The sequence below is a fragment of the Physeter macrocephalus genome, unplaced genomic scaffold, assembly GCF_002837175.3.
Source record: "Physeter macrocephalus isolate SW-GA unplaced genomic scaffold, ASM283717v5 random_610, whole genome shotgun sequence".
Taxonomy (NCBI): Eukaryota; Metazoa; Chordata; class Mammalia; order Artiodactyla; family Physeteridae; genus Physeter; species Physeter macrocephalus.
The window spans coordinates 6,763-23,583 of record NW_021145891.1 but is presented as its reverse complement, the minus strand read 5'-3'; the positions used below and the strand labels follow the sequence as shown (position 1 = coordinate 23,583).

Below are 16,821 nucleotides of genomic sequence, written 5' to 3'. Positions count from 1 at the left end.
GTAGGGACCCTCTGTGTGCAGAGTCCACGGTGATCCTCCTGCCACCCCAGCCCCTCCCACTGGTCATGACCTTTGCGTGGTGATGGTGGTGTGATGAAGTGGAGTAGTGGTTTGATCATGAGCTGTTCAGTCACACTGGGGCATCTTCTGTCCTCCTTCAGGCCAGGGCAGTAGGGAGGGAGGCGGGGAGGGTCCTTTCTCCCAAGGGAGAACCCGGCCCCGGGGAGGGGCGGGGAGCGGGGGCGGGGGGGGGGAGGTGCAGGGGGTGATGGGTGGGGAAATCCCTCAGACTGGGGCGTGAGGAGTCAGAGAAGGCTGGATGGAGGGGGATGGGGAGTCCCACCCCCACCTCGGGCTTCATGATGTCAGACTCTGCCCGTGCCTTTCCCAGTCAGGGACAAAGGCCCACTGAGAGTGGGGTGGGGCTTGAACGCCCGGGTTCCAGACAAGAGAGTGGCCTGGTGCTTGGGCTTTGGGAGAGGACACGGAGATGCTAGGGGACTCATATGTCACAGCCTTCAGCATCAACACCAGCCACCTTGGGGTCTTGTGCCCGAGCAGTTTAGGGGGGTGGGTCTATCGTCTCTCCGGGTGTGAACTGAATGAAGGCTGTCCCTGGGGGCGGGAGGTACACGTGAGTGAGTCCCACAGAGGGCTCTATCGCTGAGATCTGCACTCAGGTCTCCAGCCCAAGGGAGGACTGGGGGACTGGAGAGCATGTGCCGGCAGAAAGGAGAGGTGCTATTCGGATCCAGCTACCAGTGCTACCTGATCATCGGATCCTTCCAGGCAAGGCAGGTGTGTTAGTTTGCTAGGACTACTGCGACAAAGTCTTACAAACTGGGTGGCTGAAGAAAGAGAGTTTATCGTCTCACAGTGCTGGAGGCTAGAAGAGTCCATGTCCACATGGTGTTTTCCCTATATGCGGCTCTCTGTGTCCAAATTTCCACTTTTTATAAGCATACCAGTCCTATTGTATTAGGACCCAACGTAATGACCTCCTTTTAATGTGATTATCTCTGTAAAGACTCTAGCACCAAATGCCACACGATCGCACTGGGGGTTAAGACTTCAACATATAAATCGTTCTATTCCATTCTATTCTATTCTATTCTATTCTATTCTATTCTATTCTATTTTGCCGTGCGGCTTGTGGGATCTTAGTTCCCCGACCAGGAATTGAACTCAGGCCACCACAGTGAAAGCACCTAGTCCTAACCACTGGACCACCAGGGAATTCCCAACGTATAAATTTTAGAGGGACATAGTTCAGCCCATAACAGCAAGAGTTCAGATTTTTATGTGAAATACCTCTATCTTTAGATATTAGCCCAATTTTTATCTAAAACATTGCGCAGACCTAGCAAAACTGATCTCAGGGTGGAATCAAGCCTTCACAGGCCCACTCGTTGCACGTGCTCTTGAGGGGTAGCAGGTGCTTGGTCCAACCCAGAGGCACTCTCTGCCCTCAGCCAGAGCTGGCAGCTTCAACAGCAGGAGTCTTCAAACTGTGGCCCCCAGGCCAGCAGCAGCAGTATCAGCTGGGAGCTGGTTAGAAGTGCACATTCGAAGGCCCCACCCTAGACCTGCCAAATCTGCATTTTACCAGGCCCTCCAGGAGAGTCAGGTGCATGCTAACGTTTGGGTGCCTCTGCCTCACATCACTAGGACCACCTGAAGGACCGGCTAAGGTGAGAGAAGAGCACTGGTGTCATCGAATGCAATTAGCAATTTCGGGTTTCCCACTTCCCGGTATTTATTTATCAGGAGGGTCTGAGAGGCCTCCACCTCCTCTGTCAATACGAATCCTTTCCACTGATGAGGTATTTGACAGTTTCCACTCCTACTCCTCCCTCTCTGAGCATCTCAACAGCCCAATGAGCTGAGTACCGCAGAGGCTTCTGTCCTTTTACAGATGAGGAAGTGGGGTTTCAGAGCAAGAGGAGGATGCCCGTGAGATCCCGCAGCTAAAAGGACGCCAAGCTCCCTAAATAGTCTTCCTCTCCCCATCCTTCGGTCTCTGTTCAGGAAAACCTCTCCCGGAGGACCAACCTCTCGTGGCTTCCGAGGCAGAAGTTGGTGGTGTATGGGACCGATCTGGCTCCCAGCTGGGTTTAGTTTGGCTCCCAGGGTGTTGATTTTTAAAAAATCAGATTCCTTTCATCAGTTGTCCATCTTTCAAAAATCAGGAAATTTCACATAAAAATAAGGATTGCCACCTTCTCTTGAAAAGGCGCTCTAGCCATGTGTCGCCTGCCTGTGGGCACGGCAGCTATGCCTGGTAGCCCTCTTTAGATGGGGCCCCAGGCCTCCCCACTCCCTATCTTTATGCAACATTGAGGCCAAATGGCCGAGGCCCTTTATCATCATGCTAGCGCTGATGTGTTCTCATGGGCTAAGAGGATAGGGAAATGCATCTTGCGTTTCTTCTTCTATCGAAAGTGGGGAAATCAGGTAAATTGAGAGGGATACAGTTTTCAAGAAGAAAGGGAGGGAATTCAACCCCTTATGGAGATGAACAGTATTGTCCTATGTATCTCCTATGCAAAGTATGTCGTTATTGAGAGAATATAAGTGAAGGTGCTCCTGTGAAACAAATCCATCACATCTCACTCATTTACTTCACCTAGTGGTCCCTGAAGGCCAGTGGTTCTCAAGTGTGTTGGTCTCAGGACCCCTTTATACTCTGAAAACTTATTGAGAACTTCAAAAACCTTGTGTTCTAGTGAGTTATATCTATAGGTGCTTAATCTATTAGAAATTGAAACTGAGAAGTTTTTAAAGCACAAGATACACGAGCACACAATCTACCAGCCGTCAGAAGGATGACGTCCTCACACGTCATGGGGCCTCGCTGTCCACTCACGAGGGAACGAGAGTGAGAAAGACGGGAAACATCTTGGTAGTTTCCACCTTGTGGAGCTCTGGAGTATTCCCCAGACCTTACTCTGAGAACCCTTGCTAGGCATGTGAATTTACCCCTGTTTTAAGAAGATTGCAAGGAGGAAACTTTAACTTTCATTCCCTGCTGTTGCAACATAAATTCGAGGTCTTTTGAAGTGGGGAAAGATGGGGAAGAACAGAAACCAAATATCCTTCAACAAGCTTCCTTGCAACCCCCAGTACACACCAACCCCGCACACCTCACCGAGCACTGGCCCTCCCAAGACAGGGGCCACAACGAGCCTCTGGCATAGGCCTTTGGCAGGGAGAAAAGACAACGGACTCTGGTTTGGAAAATAAGAGCTAGAACCGGCCATTTTATTCCAAGACCGTTCACTGAGGGTTGGAGGGTAGCAGGAATAAATAAGGGACTAGGGGCAGGGCGGCAGGGGTTGCTCTATGTTCTGCAGCATAACCCACACATTCCTTTACGACAGCAGCTGCAGCAGAACACGCAGATGGGGAAGTGGGTGTCTCGTCTCGGCCTCTGGAGCACGGACTGTGGGAAAGAAGGGCAGTGAGCGGGGCGTAGGTATGGGAAGGCGTGGGAGGCTCTGAAGGGAGTCCCGGGGGACCTCACCGTACCATCAAGCCAGCTGCGGCTCCTGCTGTGTCCTGGGTCTGGAGGTCTGCGAGCTGTCTTGTCTGTGAAAGCAAAAGGGGAATTGAGGACGGCAGGGCCCCGGCAGAGCTCTCAGTCTCGCTCCCACCGACCAGCTCCTCCCCAGGGGTTGGCATCCGCTGGTTCAGCTGGAATCTTAGGAATGGCCATACTTTCTGGCCTTTCCGCACCTTCCCGCGGGTGGTTCTACTGCCTACAAACATCCCAGATCTGTCTTCTCTCTCCACAGCTGCTCACTCTTCCGTAACACTCTCCGTGGCCTGGCTGCCAGTCCCTGCCTGTACCTTGCCCCTTACAACCCATTCCCCATGTGTTATCCGTCAGATCTCGGCTTAAAAGCCTGCAGGGCTTCCCCTGTGCTTGGAGGAAGATCAGCGTTTGCACAGTTGCCCACAAGACGTGGCATGGCCACCCCTCGGTCTCATCTCCAAGCACCATCTCCTTCCCTTACCAAGCCCTCTAGTCCTTGGGTACACCATGCTTGCCCCACCTTGGTCTTGGCTGGCTGCCCCCTTCTCTTCTCCCAGTCATAGGTCAAATAACATTTTCTCACAAAAGAGCCAGCCCTTGATGCCATCTAAAGAAGCCAACCCTCATCATCACTCTCCCACCATCTTTTACGTTATTCACGAATAGCATTTACTAAACACAAGTGTTTACTTGTTGTTTTAAGTTCACTGACTAATTTCCCTGACCAGGATGTAAGCTCCACGAGAATATTCTTCTCTCATCTACCTTGTTCACTGCTTGGTCACCACGGTCTAGAAGAGGACTTAACACAGAGTAGGCCCTCAATAAATAACTGTGGAATTAGATCAGGGCCCCCAGTCCCTGCCACTCAGTACCCCATCTCTGCACTTCGAGCAGCTGCCTGTCCCCCTTCGCTTGCCCTGAGCCCTGGCCCGTGCTGGCGTCTCCCGCGCTGCCCTCTGCTGTCCCCTCCCAGGGGCCTGGCTCTCCGTTGTGATTCTGGCTGCCCTCCTGGGCCCAGACCCTGTGGGCTCTCACCTGGGGTGGGAGAACGAAGCCACCGGTCAGGCTGACCAGGAGGAGAAGCAGGAGGCAGGTGGCCCGGATCTGCGTGTTCAGCGCCATTGTGCCGTCTGTCTGGCTGTCCTTCTGTTATGTCTAGGACTTGCTCCAGTGTCTGGAAGCCCAGTTACAGTTGCTTTTATGGGGCCTCCTGGGGGGGGGCGGGGATGCTAAGCCCCCTCCCCTTTGGCCCAACTCATTTCCAAGAAGGTGGTGGCGCCGAAAAGGCGGGAGAGATAAGCGGGAACAGAGTGACAGGGAACAGGGTTGTGTCACCCTCAGCCAGCAGAGGTGTGTCCAGGAGGTGGGACAGACGCGACCACAGACACACGCCTCTTGCCAGCCACCTGGGAAACACTTTCCCCGACATGACAACACCCTGTTGATTTCAGAAAAAATTCCACCTTTTGCCCCAGCAGCTGAACTGGTCGATGAGCAGGAGTGAGGCACCCTCCTTCCCCACCCTTCCCCAGCCTCCTCTTCACATGCCATACGGCTGTCACTTGCCGGGGAGGGAACACCGTGACGGCCACGTGCAGGAGTCTGTGTCGACGGGAGCCCCCAGAACACATATGGAGTCTTTTTTTTTTTTAAGATTTTTTTTTTTCGATGTGGACCACTTTTAAAGTCTTTATTGACTTTGTTACAATATTGCTGTTTTGTTTTGGTTTTTTGGCCATGAGGCCTGTGGGATCTTAGCTCCCTGACCAGAGATGGAACCCGCACCCCCTGCATTGGAAGGCAAAGTCTTAACCACTGGACCGCCAGGGAAGCCCCACCTGTAGGGTTTTTCAAGTGTCAGAAACTTAAGATGTGGCCCTGCTATCTGGGAAATGTTCCTGCGAACTTTTGGCCAAAAAAGACAGTGGTGACAGTAATAGCTAACATCTGACCACACCTTATGAGCCGGCGCATGTACTGACTCACTTTTGGGTTAACTCGGCCTGTGCCACCTATCCTCTGAGCAGCTCCTACCTGACCCATCCTGGGCTCTGCTCTGTATTCAGGGTGCTAGCTGACTTCTCAGCCACTGACCCGAGGGGCCAGGCTTCCTCTACCCTGCTCCTGAGAGAGGAGCCCACCATGCCGACCTGAGACTTAACTTTCTTCACTTTTCAGGAGAGGAGCTGACGGCAAAGATTAGGGCACTGCCCAAGCTCGGTCAGCCAGAGGCAGTCAGGACTTCAGCCCGGGCAGCCTGACTGGCGCCTGTGCCCTCATCACCAGGCTTTCCTGCCTCCTAGAAAACACAGGAGGGCACGCTGGGTCTGCTGGACCCGGCTCATAGGCTCAATGAGCAGACTGTGCACGTCCCATCCCAGCTCCAAAGTCAGGGGCATCGTGTTGGGCACCTTGAAACCCACTGATGTGGGAGTACTTACACCACAGACGTTGGCAAACACTACAACCCAGGCTTTCCTTCGGAGGGCCGGCTCCCTGCCCACCATGGGAAGGGGAGCTGAGCCGAGGCTGCCTGACCGCGGCAACCTCATTGCTACCCACGACCTGAACCATCTTAGAGCGCACACGGCCCAGGGGAACAGCAAACCTTGACTCCAGAGATGGCCCCCTGGCCATTTTCCCTCTCCGACTCGCTCTAGGGCCATCCAGTGTTAACCCTGCGAGCCCGGGGATGGTGCTGTCAAGGAATGAACTCTTCTTCCAGGCCCCAAACTGCTGCCAGGGCCCACTCAAAAAGCACAAAAGTGGGGGGCCCCTGGGAAGTAATGCTGTTCCCTGCCATTTGCCTCCCCACTCACTCTATGTTAGGCCCCTCCGGCTGCACACAACCTCACTGTCAGACAGAGGAGTGGTCAGGAAAGGAGACGGGGCTCTTGGAAGGAAGAAACCAGCTGGGGGCATCTGGGATGGGCGCAGCGTGGCAAGCTCAGTCAGGTGACCAGGCCTAGATGCTGGGAGTGGCTGGAGTTGCACAGGGAGACACAGCAGCATCCCCCAGCACTGCCAGGCATCACTGCATCTCAGCTCAGGCCAGGTTTCATCATCAACCAGGGGCAGGGGTCACGGCACAGGCGCCAGAATTGCAGTGCAAGGCGACAGGCTGACGGGCCAAGGCTGGCTTCCTGGCCATCTGCCCTCCCTGGGGGTGGGGGTGCTCAAGGCCAGGCCCCACCATTGGCTGGTGCAGAGGGGAGGGCGTCAGCCCAGAAGAGCAGGGCCAGGAGCCAGTCCTGTTTAGGAACTGGTGACAAGAAAGACCCCAGCCTCTCCTCCAAACACATGGGACATGTCCTTGACCCTGGCTCCCCCTGTCCCCCACACCACATATACAACACCTGGGGCCTCCACGAGGCTATTCATTCCTTAATTTCTTCATCCACACAACCAACAGACTGGGTACCACCAGGCGGTACCAGATGGCAGGGACCAGCACACAGCCACGAACACAAGAGGCCCTGCCCTCAGGAGCCCTGCAGAGACCCCAGACTCCCTCCCCACACCTGAGATGGACAGATACACAGACAGACAAGGCGGGGCCACATGGGGCCAGTTTATTGCAGTTAAATACTTCTCTCTCTCTCTATTTTTTTGTCCATTTTTTCCATAAAGAAAATTAGAACACACTCACACACCCAAAGGGGAGCAGGGTTCCAGAAACAAGAGGTGGGGTGGGACATGGCCTCCCTGCTTAGGTCCAGGCCCCAGGGCTGGCCCCCCAAAGGCTCCCCTCCTTCCCATAAGCACCCTGTCTCAGTACCTCTAGAGTCCAAGGAGGCAGTGGGGTATGGCAGGGGCTCTGTCCTCCTCCCTCTTGCCTCCAGGTGAGACCACTAGAAGTGCCAGGGCTGAGTGGGGGCCGGGAGAAGGGAGACAGACAGACGGGCAGGGAGGATATTGTTTCCAAGTTGAGGAGAGCAGTGGGTGCTTATCCACAGAAATGCATTATTTCTCCCCGTTTTTTGTTAAAAATCTACTATAAAAAAACGCAGCTGGGGGAGGGGCGTCTGTCCCTCTCTGTGCTAAGGGCTGGGGAAAGGGACGGCAGGGGCCCGGAGGCGGCCCCCGCCGACGGGGTGAGGGCGTCACTGCCGGGCGCTCTCGCCCACCATCTCCAGGTTGTGCTGCTGCAGCTGGGCGCGGAGCACGGCGTTCTCGTTCTTCAGCTCCTCGATCTGCCAGACACGACGGGGCACAGCAGCCAGGGCTGGCTCCCCACGTCTTGGGGCTCCTGGGCGCACCCCACCACCCCCCAGGCCTGCCGCTCACCTGCTGCCTCAGGAGCTCATTGTCCATCTGCAGCCGCTCGGCCTCCTTGAAGGTCTCCTGCATGCGCTGGTTGGTCTGGCGCAGCTCCCGGATGTAGTCGCAGGCCTTCGACAGGATCCCTCCTTTACTCTGGGGGGTGGGCAGGAGCATCAGCGAGCACCGCCCGCTGGCCGCCGCCCACCGGCTCAGCCCCAGACGACTCCCGCCTCTGGTGGTCAGGCAGACTCTCCGCAAGGGGGTCGGGGGACGGGCCCGCCGCGGCACTGAGGGCCGGAGGGCACTCACCGCTCCTGTCTTGCTATTATCTGCATTACAATCTGGAATGATTTTTGAAAGCTGGACGATCCAGTTGTTGATCTTGTCCCTCCGCCTCCGCTCCACTGCAGCAAGAACAGCAAGAACAAGGCTATGTTCACAGCACTCCCTCTGTGCCCGGGCGATTCACCTCCTAAGGCAGATGCCATGAGAGCCGAGGCCACCCAAGGTCACACCGCCAGCAAGTGCGGGGCTCCGATCTGAACCCAGGCAGCTGGCTCCAGCCCACTCCACGTGGCTCCTCAAGAGGAACCCTCAAGTGCCACACGTACCTAAAGGCAGAATCGACAGCTGGGGGGCTGCAGGGTTCGCTTTGTTTACCTGCCCAGCGTGTTTTCAAAAATTTGAATCAACATTTAAAAATCAGGAAACTTCACCTAACAATCGGCCTCCTCTGAAAACTGGAGTTGTGGCCACAGTGGGCACGTGTTCTTGGCAGGCAAGAATGGGCCAGAGCCCTTTACACAGGACCCGGGCACCCTTCTCCAGTCCCCACGGCCCCTGCATTTGATTCTCCACGGTGCTCGGGTCTCCCCACAGCTCTGGGCCCCATGATCCTATTTCTCTTTTCATCTTTAAAATCACGGTCTGACCACGTCTCACCTCCACTGGAAGTCCTTTTCCAGGGCCCCCGCAGCAAGTCTCAGCTTCCCCAGCTGGCACTGAGGCTCTCTGGGGCCTGGCCCGTCAGGGCGCTGGGTCACCCAGAAAGAAACGCTACGAACCCTCTCTTGAAGGCCAGGTTTGACAAACTACTGGCAGATTTCACTTGAAAAGTCCAGATTTGTGATTTATTTCATAAAACACCACAATCTCACTGTCTGCTGAGTTGCGGGAAAGCTGCCCCCTTCAGGCAGGACTCGTATGTGTCTTCGCCCTGTCTTCTCATCTGGCCTGTCACGACCTATGACGGCGGCCTGGGGTCTGCCTGCACAGCAGCCTGAGACCCCTGGTCTGGGGCTCACTGAACAAAGCTATCCCAGCCCTTCATACTAGGCAATTGCTGGGGACACACAAGAAAGCCCAGCTGTCCCTGCGACTCTCACCCACAAACTCTCATCCCCGTGCCAGGGCAGCCCATGGACAAACAAATGCAGGCGGTGTCTATAGAGGAGCGGGGACTGTAGGTGGGACCTGGCAAGGAGGGCAAAGGGGTATTTTCTCAGGGTTGGGAGACTGGGGGAAGGGTCGGGTGAGCATGAGAAAGATGCGGTGGGCCAGAAGCTTGCCCCTGACTCCTCTCCTCTGCTGAGGCCAGCCCCACCCCTCGACCCGGCTGCTCCCTCAAAGGATGGGCCTGGCCACTAACAGGCACATCCAACTGTCTTCTCCGGACACTTGCTTTTGCCCATTCGCTGCTGACCGGTCCTTCCAAGTGCCCCCCTACTTTGGCCTCGGTGACAACACCCTCCCACGTGGACTCGCTTCCTCCCTCACTCTCCTCTCTTTCCGCCGAAACCTCCCCCTACCATGGTAAGAATGGTGCCCAGTATTGAGCTTCGCCTGACCCTGGCCCCGGGGTCAGCGAGCGCACAGACCTGGGCCCCATCACTACCACGGTGAGTGAACCTTCCCAGCCAGGACGACCCTATCTACGGTCTTTGGGGACTCTGTGGTCCAAAACAGCAGCAGAGCTAAGGGTCTGCCCAGGCCTGGCAGCACTGGCCACCACATCCCTCAGCAGTGTGCTCCATTCTAGGGGTTCAGCTGAGGAGCTCAAGAGCAGATGGCTGCTCAGTTCCTTCCTCTACCCTCCCGCAGTCCGGCACTCCTGGGCCTGGGCACTCCTGAGCCCGGGCACCGCACTGCAGGTGCATCCCACACGCACTCCTCACTTCAAGCCACCGGGGGCAGGGATGGGGGGCGGGGGACAGCAGTTCGCATTTGCTTCTTCAAAACTTACCGCCTGCCCTACTGTGTGCAGGGCACTCCGCGAGGCTGAAGTCCACGGTGGACTCAACCTCTGTCCTGCTGGCACTCACAGCACCAGCGTGACATGCACGTGACCAGGAGACACTGACGCCACAGGACCGTGTGTTATTACTGAAGACTGTATCGAGTGCCTGGGGAACGCCAGGGTGGAACGATGCATTCGGCATGGAGTGAGGTGGGGTATATCTTCAGAGAAGGATTTAGAAAGGAAACACTTGGGCTGGTTTCTGAGAGGAAGGACATCAGGCAGACAGGCATCAAGAAACCCAGAAACGGTGACATGGAAACACCTTGGAGGATGCAGAGGGTGGCGCAGGGTGGCAGGAATAGATTGTAGAAACAGGTTGTGAAGCCCTGAATGCCCTGCTAGCAGCTCTGGACCTTGTCTTCTCTTCCCCTAGGGGTCTAGGCCCTCGAGTCTAGGGCCTTTCTTGGCGATGTGGTCAGGCCTGTGGCTTGGGAAGACCACTTCGGCACAACTGAAATGGAGCAAGACCAGTTAAAACCAAGGCCATGTCTGCTCCTCAGAAGGCTTAAGTCACACCCACACAACATTTAAAACACAATTTAGAAGCAAAATCTGCCAGGACTAATGGGAGAAATGGGCAAATGCACAAATGTAAGACATCAACACTCCTCAGCAACTGACAGGACAAGTAGATAAAAAAATCAAGATAGAAAACCTGAACACTGTCAGCCAACCTGACCTAGCTACCACCGACGGAACACTCCACACACAGCAGCGGATACACTGTCTTTTCAAGCACACACAGAAACTTTCACCAAAATAGACCATATTTGGGGCCGTAAAAATAAGTCTCAACGAATTCAAATAACTGAAATTATATACATAGAGTGTGTTCTCTGACCACAACAAAACTCACTTAAAAATCAGTAAAAAAAGATAGCCAGAAAATCCATAAATATTTGTAAGTTAAACAACACACTTCTAAATAACCCATGGGTCAAAGAAGAAATCATAAGCAAAACCAGAAATAATTTTAATTGAATGACAAGAAAGCACAACCTATCCAAATGCGATATAGCTAAAGCAGCATTGGACTGGAATCTGCAACTGTAAAGGCTTAAATTGAGAAAAAAGAAAGGCTTAAAATCATCCTAAGAGGCTGGGGGAAAAAACCCCCAGCAAATTAAACCCAAATTAAGCAGAAGAAATAAATTAGTAACAGTACGAGTGGAAAGCGACGCAAGAGAAAAAGCAACTCAAAAATCAGACTTCATATAAAGACCTGGATTTCTGGCTTCTCAGAGGTTCTGGCAGCAGTGGGCCCAAATTCTGACACAGCAGCCATGACTGGCACCATGAAGCCACCCTTCAGGCAGGACAGACACACAGACCCCAGGTCTCCACAGGGATCACCACTCCACTTTCTGGCACACCAAGTATCCTGACTCCCTCAGGCCCCTGTAGCATCTGCGGCCCAGAGATGGGCCCCTGTGGTACCAAGAAATGTGGGAAAGAGGGAAAAAGGAGTCAAAGCTGATTTGAGGTTCACTTCGGCACAGCGTCTCAGGGCTTGTGAGGGAAGAAGAGTGCAGAGTTGAAGTGGCCTGGCTCTCAAGTGTGGCTGGGGTAATCATGACAGGTGTGCCTTTTGCTGCTCTGGAAAAGGGAGGCTTTGGGAAGGAGGGACAGAAGGTTCTGTCTTGGACAAGTTGAGTGTGAGGTGTTTCAAGGACAAACAGAAATGGAGATTTTGAACGGGCACTTCAAAATACGGATGCGCAGGAGCTCCAGAGAGATGGAGCAGAAAGACAGCTTTGTGCAGTGCAGGGGGCGGGGGAAGCCCTGGGAGGACATCAGGGGGCAGCCTCTCCTTTTTGGAATCACATACTTTTCTGGATAAAGCTCACAGATGCACTCCCGGGAGAAACGACAAACACCGACAACCGGGGATAGGGTCTCGGGGATACTGACCATCCCTGGGCCTGATGTTTCACTCTCCTGAGACTGCTAGAAGAAGGGGTTGGACCTCAAGAAACACTAACAGCCAAAGCACTTTCCAAACCTCGCCCACTGTGAAGAGTCACCTGGGGAACTTGTTGAAACACGGACTCCCAAGCTCCCCTCCGACCTACCCATTCAGCACCTCGTGAGGACAGCTGTGATGTGAAGCCCTGCTCTCGGGAGCAGGCTGGAAAGGAGAATCAGAGCAGGTAGAGCAGAAAGGGACATTACCGAAAGGAGGGGAACAGGCAGGGTCAGATGCTTGGAGCGCAGACAGGAAAGGAAGCCAGTGGATTTGGCAATGAGGTCATCACGAGTGACCTTAAATGGAGCCATTCTGATAGAGAAATGAGCCAGACTGCCAAGGGTACGGGGAGGCCAGGCAGAGTGTGGCTCAAACACTCTGCAGGTTAGGAGAGAGTGGGCAGGCCACAGCTGGAGGGTAAGGGCAAGGTCATGAGCGAGACTGATTTTTACAGGATGAGGAGTCAAAACTTTGGAGCTGGATTAACCCAGTGAGAGGCAGAGCGAAAGTAGGGTGGAGGGTGGCTGGCTGGTCTCACGACTCAACATGCTGCACCCTCACTATGAGCCTCTGGGGTAGTCAGTCGTGTTAACGCATACTTAAGAGAACTAAACAGGCGCAGAGGTTAAGAACCAGCCTAAGGTCACACGACCAGTACGCAGTAGAGCCAGGACTGCCCAGGTAGCCAACTGGAGACCCCTGAAACCCGTCACACCCAAAACCAAGCTCACACTCACCCCCTTCCCTTTAAATGAACCTGACCCCGTCAGGAAAGCCTGATCCACGAAATCCTGATTCTGCAGGCTGTGCTCTTCTGCCCCACAGCTCGGGCCCCCACAAGCCCTGTTCAGGCCCCGCCCTGTCTGAGGCCCACAGCTGCAGTCAACTCTTGTTTCCCTAGCCTCTGATGCCCCATCACCCTCACCATCCAGCCTCCACACACAATCCCTCTGCTTACTTCCCCTCGAAGCAGAATAAAGATCTAGGAATGGGGACCCTGGGAGGGCCTCTGACAAGGCCCCACGTGATCGGGCCTTGGCCAGGCCACCCACGACTCCACCAACTTCCTCTTATCTTTCCTGAAACCTGCTCTTCTTCAGACACACCAAGTCTGTTCCAGCCCAGGCCTGGGTGTTTGCACTTGCTTGTCCCTCGCTGCCTGGGACTCTTCCCATTCAGGCCCCTGCTCAAGCGTCACTTCTAGAGAGACCTACAGAGCACACTGCCGCCATAACCCTCCATCTCCTTACCCGGGCTTATCTTCCTTCACGTGACACGTGACTTATGTTCCCTGACGTCTTAGTGTAGCTTTCTGTAGTTTCTGTCTCTCCCACCAGAATGAACACCCTGTGAGAGGCAAGGTGTCTGTTCCATTATCTACTGCTGTATCTGAGGCCTAGAACAGGGGCTGGCACACAGTACATATGTGCTGAATGAATGCCTGAACTCACTGAGCAGCTTAGATCACAGCCGCATAAGCCCACCCCCCAATCAAACACCTTTAGGACTCAAGTCCTCACCCTGACGTTCAAGGACTTCCTTGACCCTCCCAACTCTCTCCTCCCAAGCTCTCCACATAGAACCTCTGCTTTAACTAAACCAGCACCCACGAAGCAACCTCACTCCACCCTGCCTTCCTGTGCTTCCCTCTGCTGGACAGGCACTCCCAAAGGCCACTTCCCTGGAGGAAACGTCACCTGATCCCTCAGTCAGTGTTCAGTCAAACAGCCTGAACTACTCAACTCTGAGCTTCCTGGACACTCCAAACTAGGCCCCAGACCTGGCACAGGGCATGTACTGCCCAGCCTAGTATCCACCTTCAGGAAATATCTGCTGAATGATGGCTATTTGAGTAGAAGTGTCCCCTGGACATGCTCTGGCCTCAACCAGAGACATGGGCTTCTTGCAGTTTCATCTTCAGATGTGCTGTCTCTCAGACCAGAGCTACTTCTGGAAGCTAGGCTGGCAGAGGCGTGAGGGGTTTGAGCAAAACAGCTACTTCGTGGGAAGGCAGGTCCAGGTGAGCCAGACCAACCCAACTTTCCAAGAGGAGCAAGAAATCCATACATGAATGTGAAACTTGCCATTTAAAATATTAGTAATTGGGCTTCCCTGGTGGCGTAGTGGTTGCGCGTCCGCCTGCCGATGCAGGGGAACCGGGTTCGCGCCCTGGTCTGGGAGGATCCCACATGCCGCGGAGCGGCTGGGCCCGTGAGCCGTGGCCGCTGGGCCTGCGCGTCCGGAGCCTGTGCTCCGCGACGGGAGAGGCCACAGCAGAGGGAGGCCCGCATACCACAAAAAAAAAAAAAAAAAAAAAAAGAAATTAGTAATTAATTCAGAGTCACTAGTCAGGATGATAAACACACTGCAGCTCACACCTCCTGCCTATTTGCTCCTGTCAGCGAACCTCCACACTTCTGCTTTTCCAGCATTCGACAAGCACCTCTCATGCACTTGTCGCGTGCCTGATCTGTGACTCCAAGCACCGGGCCAGGCTGTGCCCGTGAGGCCCAGCAGCTCCACCCTGACCTTACCTTCATTATGTTGAGCTCTCCTTCTCTCATCCCGTGGTGTCCTGGTTCCGTCGATTTTCCTAGAAAAGAATATAAAAAATAGGCGCATGTTACCTCCAGCCCCTTGGTCCAAACGTTTATTAAGGAGTCAGACTTAAAAATGATTTCTGCAACACATATCCATATGCAAAGAGAGAAAAAGAAAGAGAGAGAGAGAGAGAGAGAGGAGAGAGAGAGAGAGAGAGAGAGAGAGAGAGAGAGAGAGAGAGAGAGAGAGAGAGAGAGAGAGAGAGGAAGAGAAAGAGAGAGAGAATATGGTATTTTCTTTACTTAAACTAAAGAAACAAAAACTGACCAAAAAATATACCAACTGCCTGCCGTGTACTCAACTGCCTGGCTCCGACTTCAGAAACACATTCCCTTCCTTGGGCCCCCACACCAGGCCCTCCCAGTGTCCCCTACTCCTGGGACCAGGTCTCCTGCACATACGGGGAGTAGGGGTGTGTCCGGGGTGCAATTGTCCTCTGCGTTCCTGTCTGAAGCACATCCTGGGGCGTCATCATGACATAGAACTGGCCTGCAGGGAAAGCAGGGGTTAGTGCTAAAACTGGGGACAGAGTCAGAACTGGCTGGGGGAGCTTCCCTCCCTGCTAGGCCTGTTGCCTCCCCTGCCTTCCGCCCTGGCCCCTTCCTTCCTTTACCTCCAGCCTGCAAGCTCTGGTCTGTGGTCTGTACGGACACAGCCGTGGTATCTCCCACACTGGACGCTGGGAAATAGGCAAATCGTGCCTCCCCACTGACAGCCTCAGCTGCCGGGCTGCCACCATTGCTGAAGGGATTTTGGATTACAGCCTAGGGAGTAGGAGGACAGAGGCCACCCTTAGCCATCTTTGTTCCCCAATCCATCCCCTAGTTGCCATATTTGATGTTTACTGCATTCTCTAGGGAGAGTGGGGAACCCCTCTGTGTGTGCCACTCTGCCCTGTGTTTCACAGCCCTGGAACTCGACAGATACTCAGCAATCACTTAGTGAACTGACCCACTTTTAAAGCCTTAGAGACTTTCCTGTTACCGTGAGCCCCCTTTCACAGAAAAAAAAAAAAAAAAAAAAAAAGATGTTCCAAAGATCTTGCCCCAGGTTTCACTGTGCAGAACAGAGATTCCACCTGAGGGCCTGAAGGCAGCATCTTGGTCCCACGTGCCCCACCCCCTGGGGTTCCCCAAGAACAGAATCAGTGTCCCTTCTCCATCCCCCCAGGGGTTGCTGGGCACCTACCAGTGGGAAGGGCGCTGCGGGACCTGGGGGCACAGAGGCAGCAGCGGGGCCGGGGCGCTGGGTGGCCCCATCCACACCCACCTGGGTCACAGCCTGCTGCCCCCCCGCGAAGGCAGCCGTAGACACGACGCTGACGGCGCCTGCCGTGTCGCCCTGGCCGTCCAGCTGACCATCAGTCACCTGGACTACGCGGTATGTCACCTGCAGGGGGCGGCAGAGAAGGAAGACCCGCGCTGGGGCCCGGATAGGGACCAGGTCCGAGCCCCTCCCATCCCGCCCACTCTACCCGGGGCTCAACCCTCCACTTGCCCGCCGGTCTCCGGGCCCGCAGGCTCACCTGTCCTCCATTATTCTCTGTGCGGAATTGGTACTGGATGTTGTGGTCGCCGAACGCCGCCTGCTGGACGCTGGCGATGGCCACCGCCGTCTGCTCCTCCGCCCCAGGGCCGTCCCCGCCTGCGGTCGGAGGAGGGTAGGGGGGATGGTCAGAAGTGGCGCGGGCCAGGGCGCTCCCAGTGCCCTCCCAGGCGCAGGTCGCGGCCCCAGTGGGCCCCGCGAGCACTCACCTTCCTGCAGCTCGACGCCCTCCTCTGCCTCGGGTCCCTTGTCGTGACTGCGGGGAGGACGGGAAGAAGAGGGGATCAAGGTTGCCCGCGCCCCCGCCCCTTCACCCAGGTGCAGGGCCCCCATCCCGCCCGCCCCAGTCTGGGGCTGCGGCACCGCCAGGTCCGGGGGCCAGGGATATTCGCGCGGGTCCTCCCTCCCTCGCGGCCTCCATTTTGAGCTGGGCCCGGCGGCCGCTCGGGATCATGGCGGCCCGTCCGCCAGGCCGAAGGGCCGGGGCCAGGGCGCGCGGGGGCGCGGACCCGCCGGGCTCCCTTACCTGGCGGCGGCAGCAGCAGCGGTAGCCGAGGCAGCAGGATCCAGACCCGGGTCCAGCATGTCCATGGGGGGGGTGGGGGCGGG

At 55.3% G+C, this 16,821-nt stretch overlaps 2 protein-coding genes across 3 annotated transcripts; both read right to left on the bottom strand.

Annotated features, from left to right (window-relative positions):
• Window positions 1-3,252: 3,252 nt before the first annotated feature.
• On the bottom strand, window positions 3,253-4,748 carry HAMP (hepcidin antimicrobial peptide). Its single transcript, XM_007106532.3, has 3 exons — window positions 4,574-4,748; window positions 3,529-3,588; window positions 3,253-3,442 (listed from the first exon to the last, which is right to left on the bottom strand). The coding sequence occupies exons 1-3, from the start codon at window positions 4,658-4,660 to the stop codon at window positions 3,341-3,343; spliced, it is 249 nt and encodes an 82-aa protein (XP_007106594.1). The 5' UTR covers window positions 4,661-4,748; the 3' UTR covers window positions 3,253-3,340.
• Window positions 4,749-7,083: 2,335 nt separating this feature from the next.
• On the bottom strand, window positions 7,084-16,815 carry USF2 (upstream transcription factor 2, c-fos interacting). 2 transcript variants are annotated; one of them, XM_024132519.2, is made up of 10 exons: window positions 16,739-16,815; window positions 16,422-16,468; window positions 16,193-16,311; window positions 15,856-16,056; window positions 15,281-15,431; window positions 15,069-15,156; window positions 14,601-14,659; window positions 8,111-8,205; window positions 7,826-7,954; window positions 7,084-7,731 (listed from the first exon to the last, which is right to left on the bottom strand). In XM_024132519.2, exons 1-10 carry the CDS (start codon window positions 16,801-16,803, stop codon window positions 7,642-7,644), a joined length of 1,044 nt encoding a protein of 347 aa, XP_023988287.1. In that variant the 5' UTR covers window positions 16,804-16,815; the 3' UTR covers window positions 7,084-7,641. The 2 variants fall into 2 exon arrangements, with proteins under 2 accessions (XP_023988287.1, XP_054939157.1); XM_055083182.1 differs by having other exon boundaries at window positions 15,937-16,056.
• Window positions 16,816-16,821: the final 6 nt, after the last annotated feature.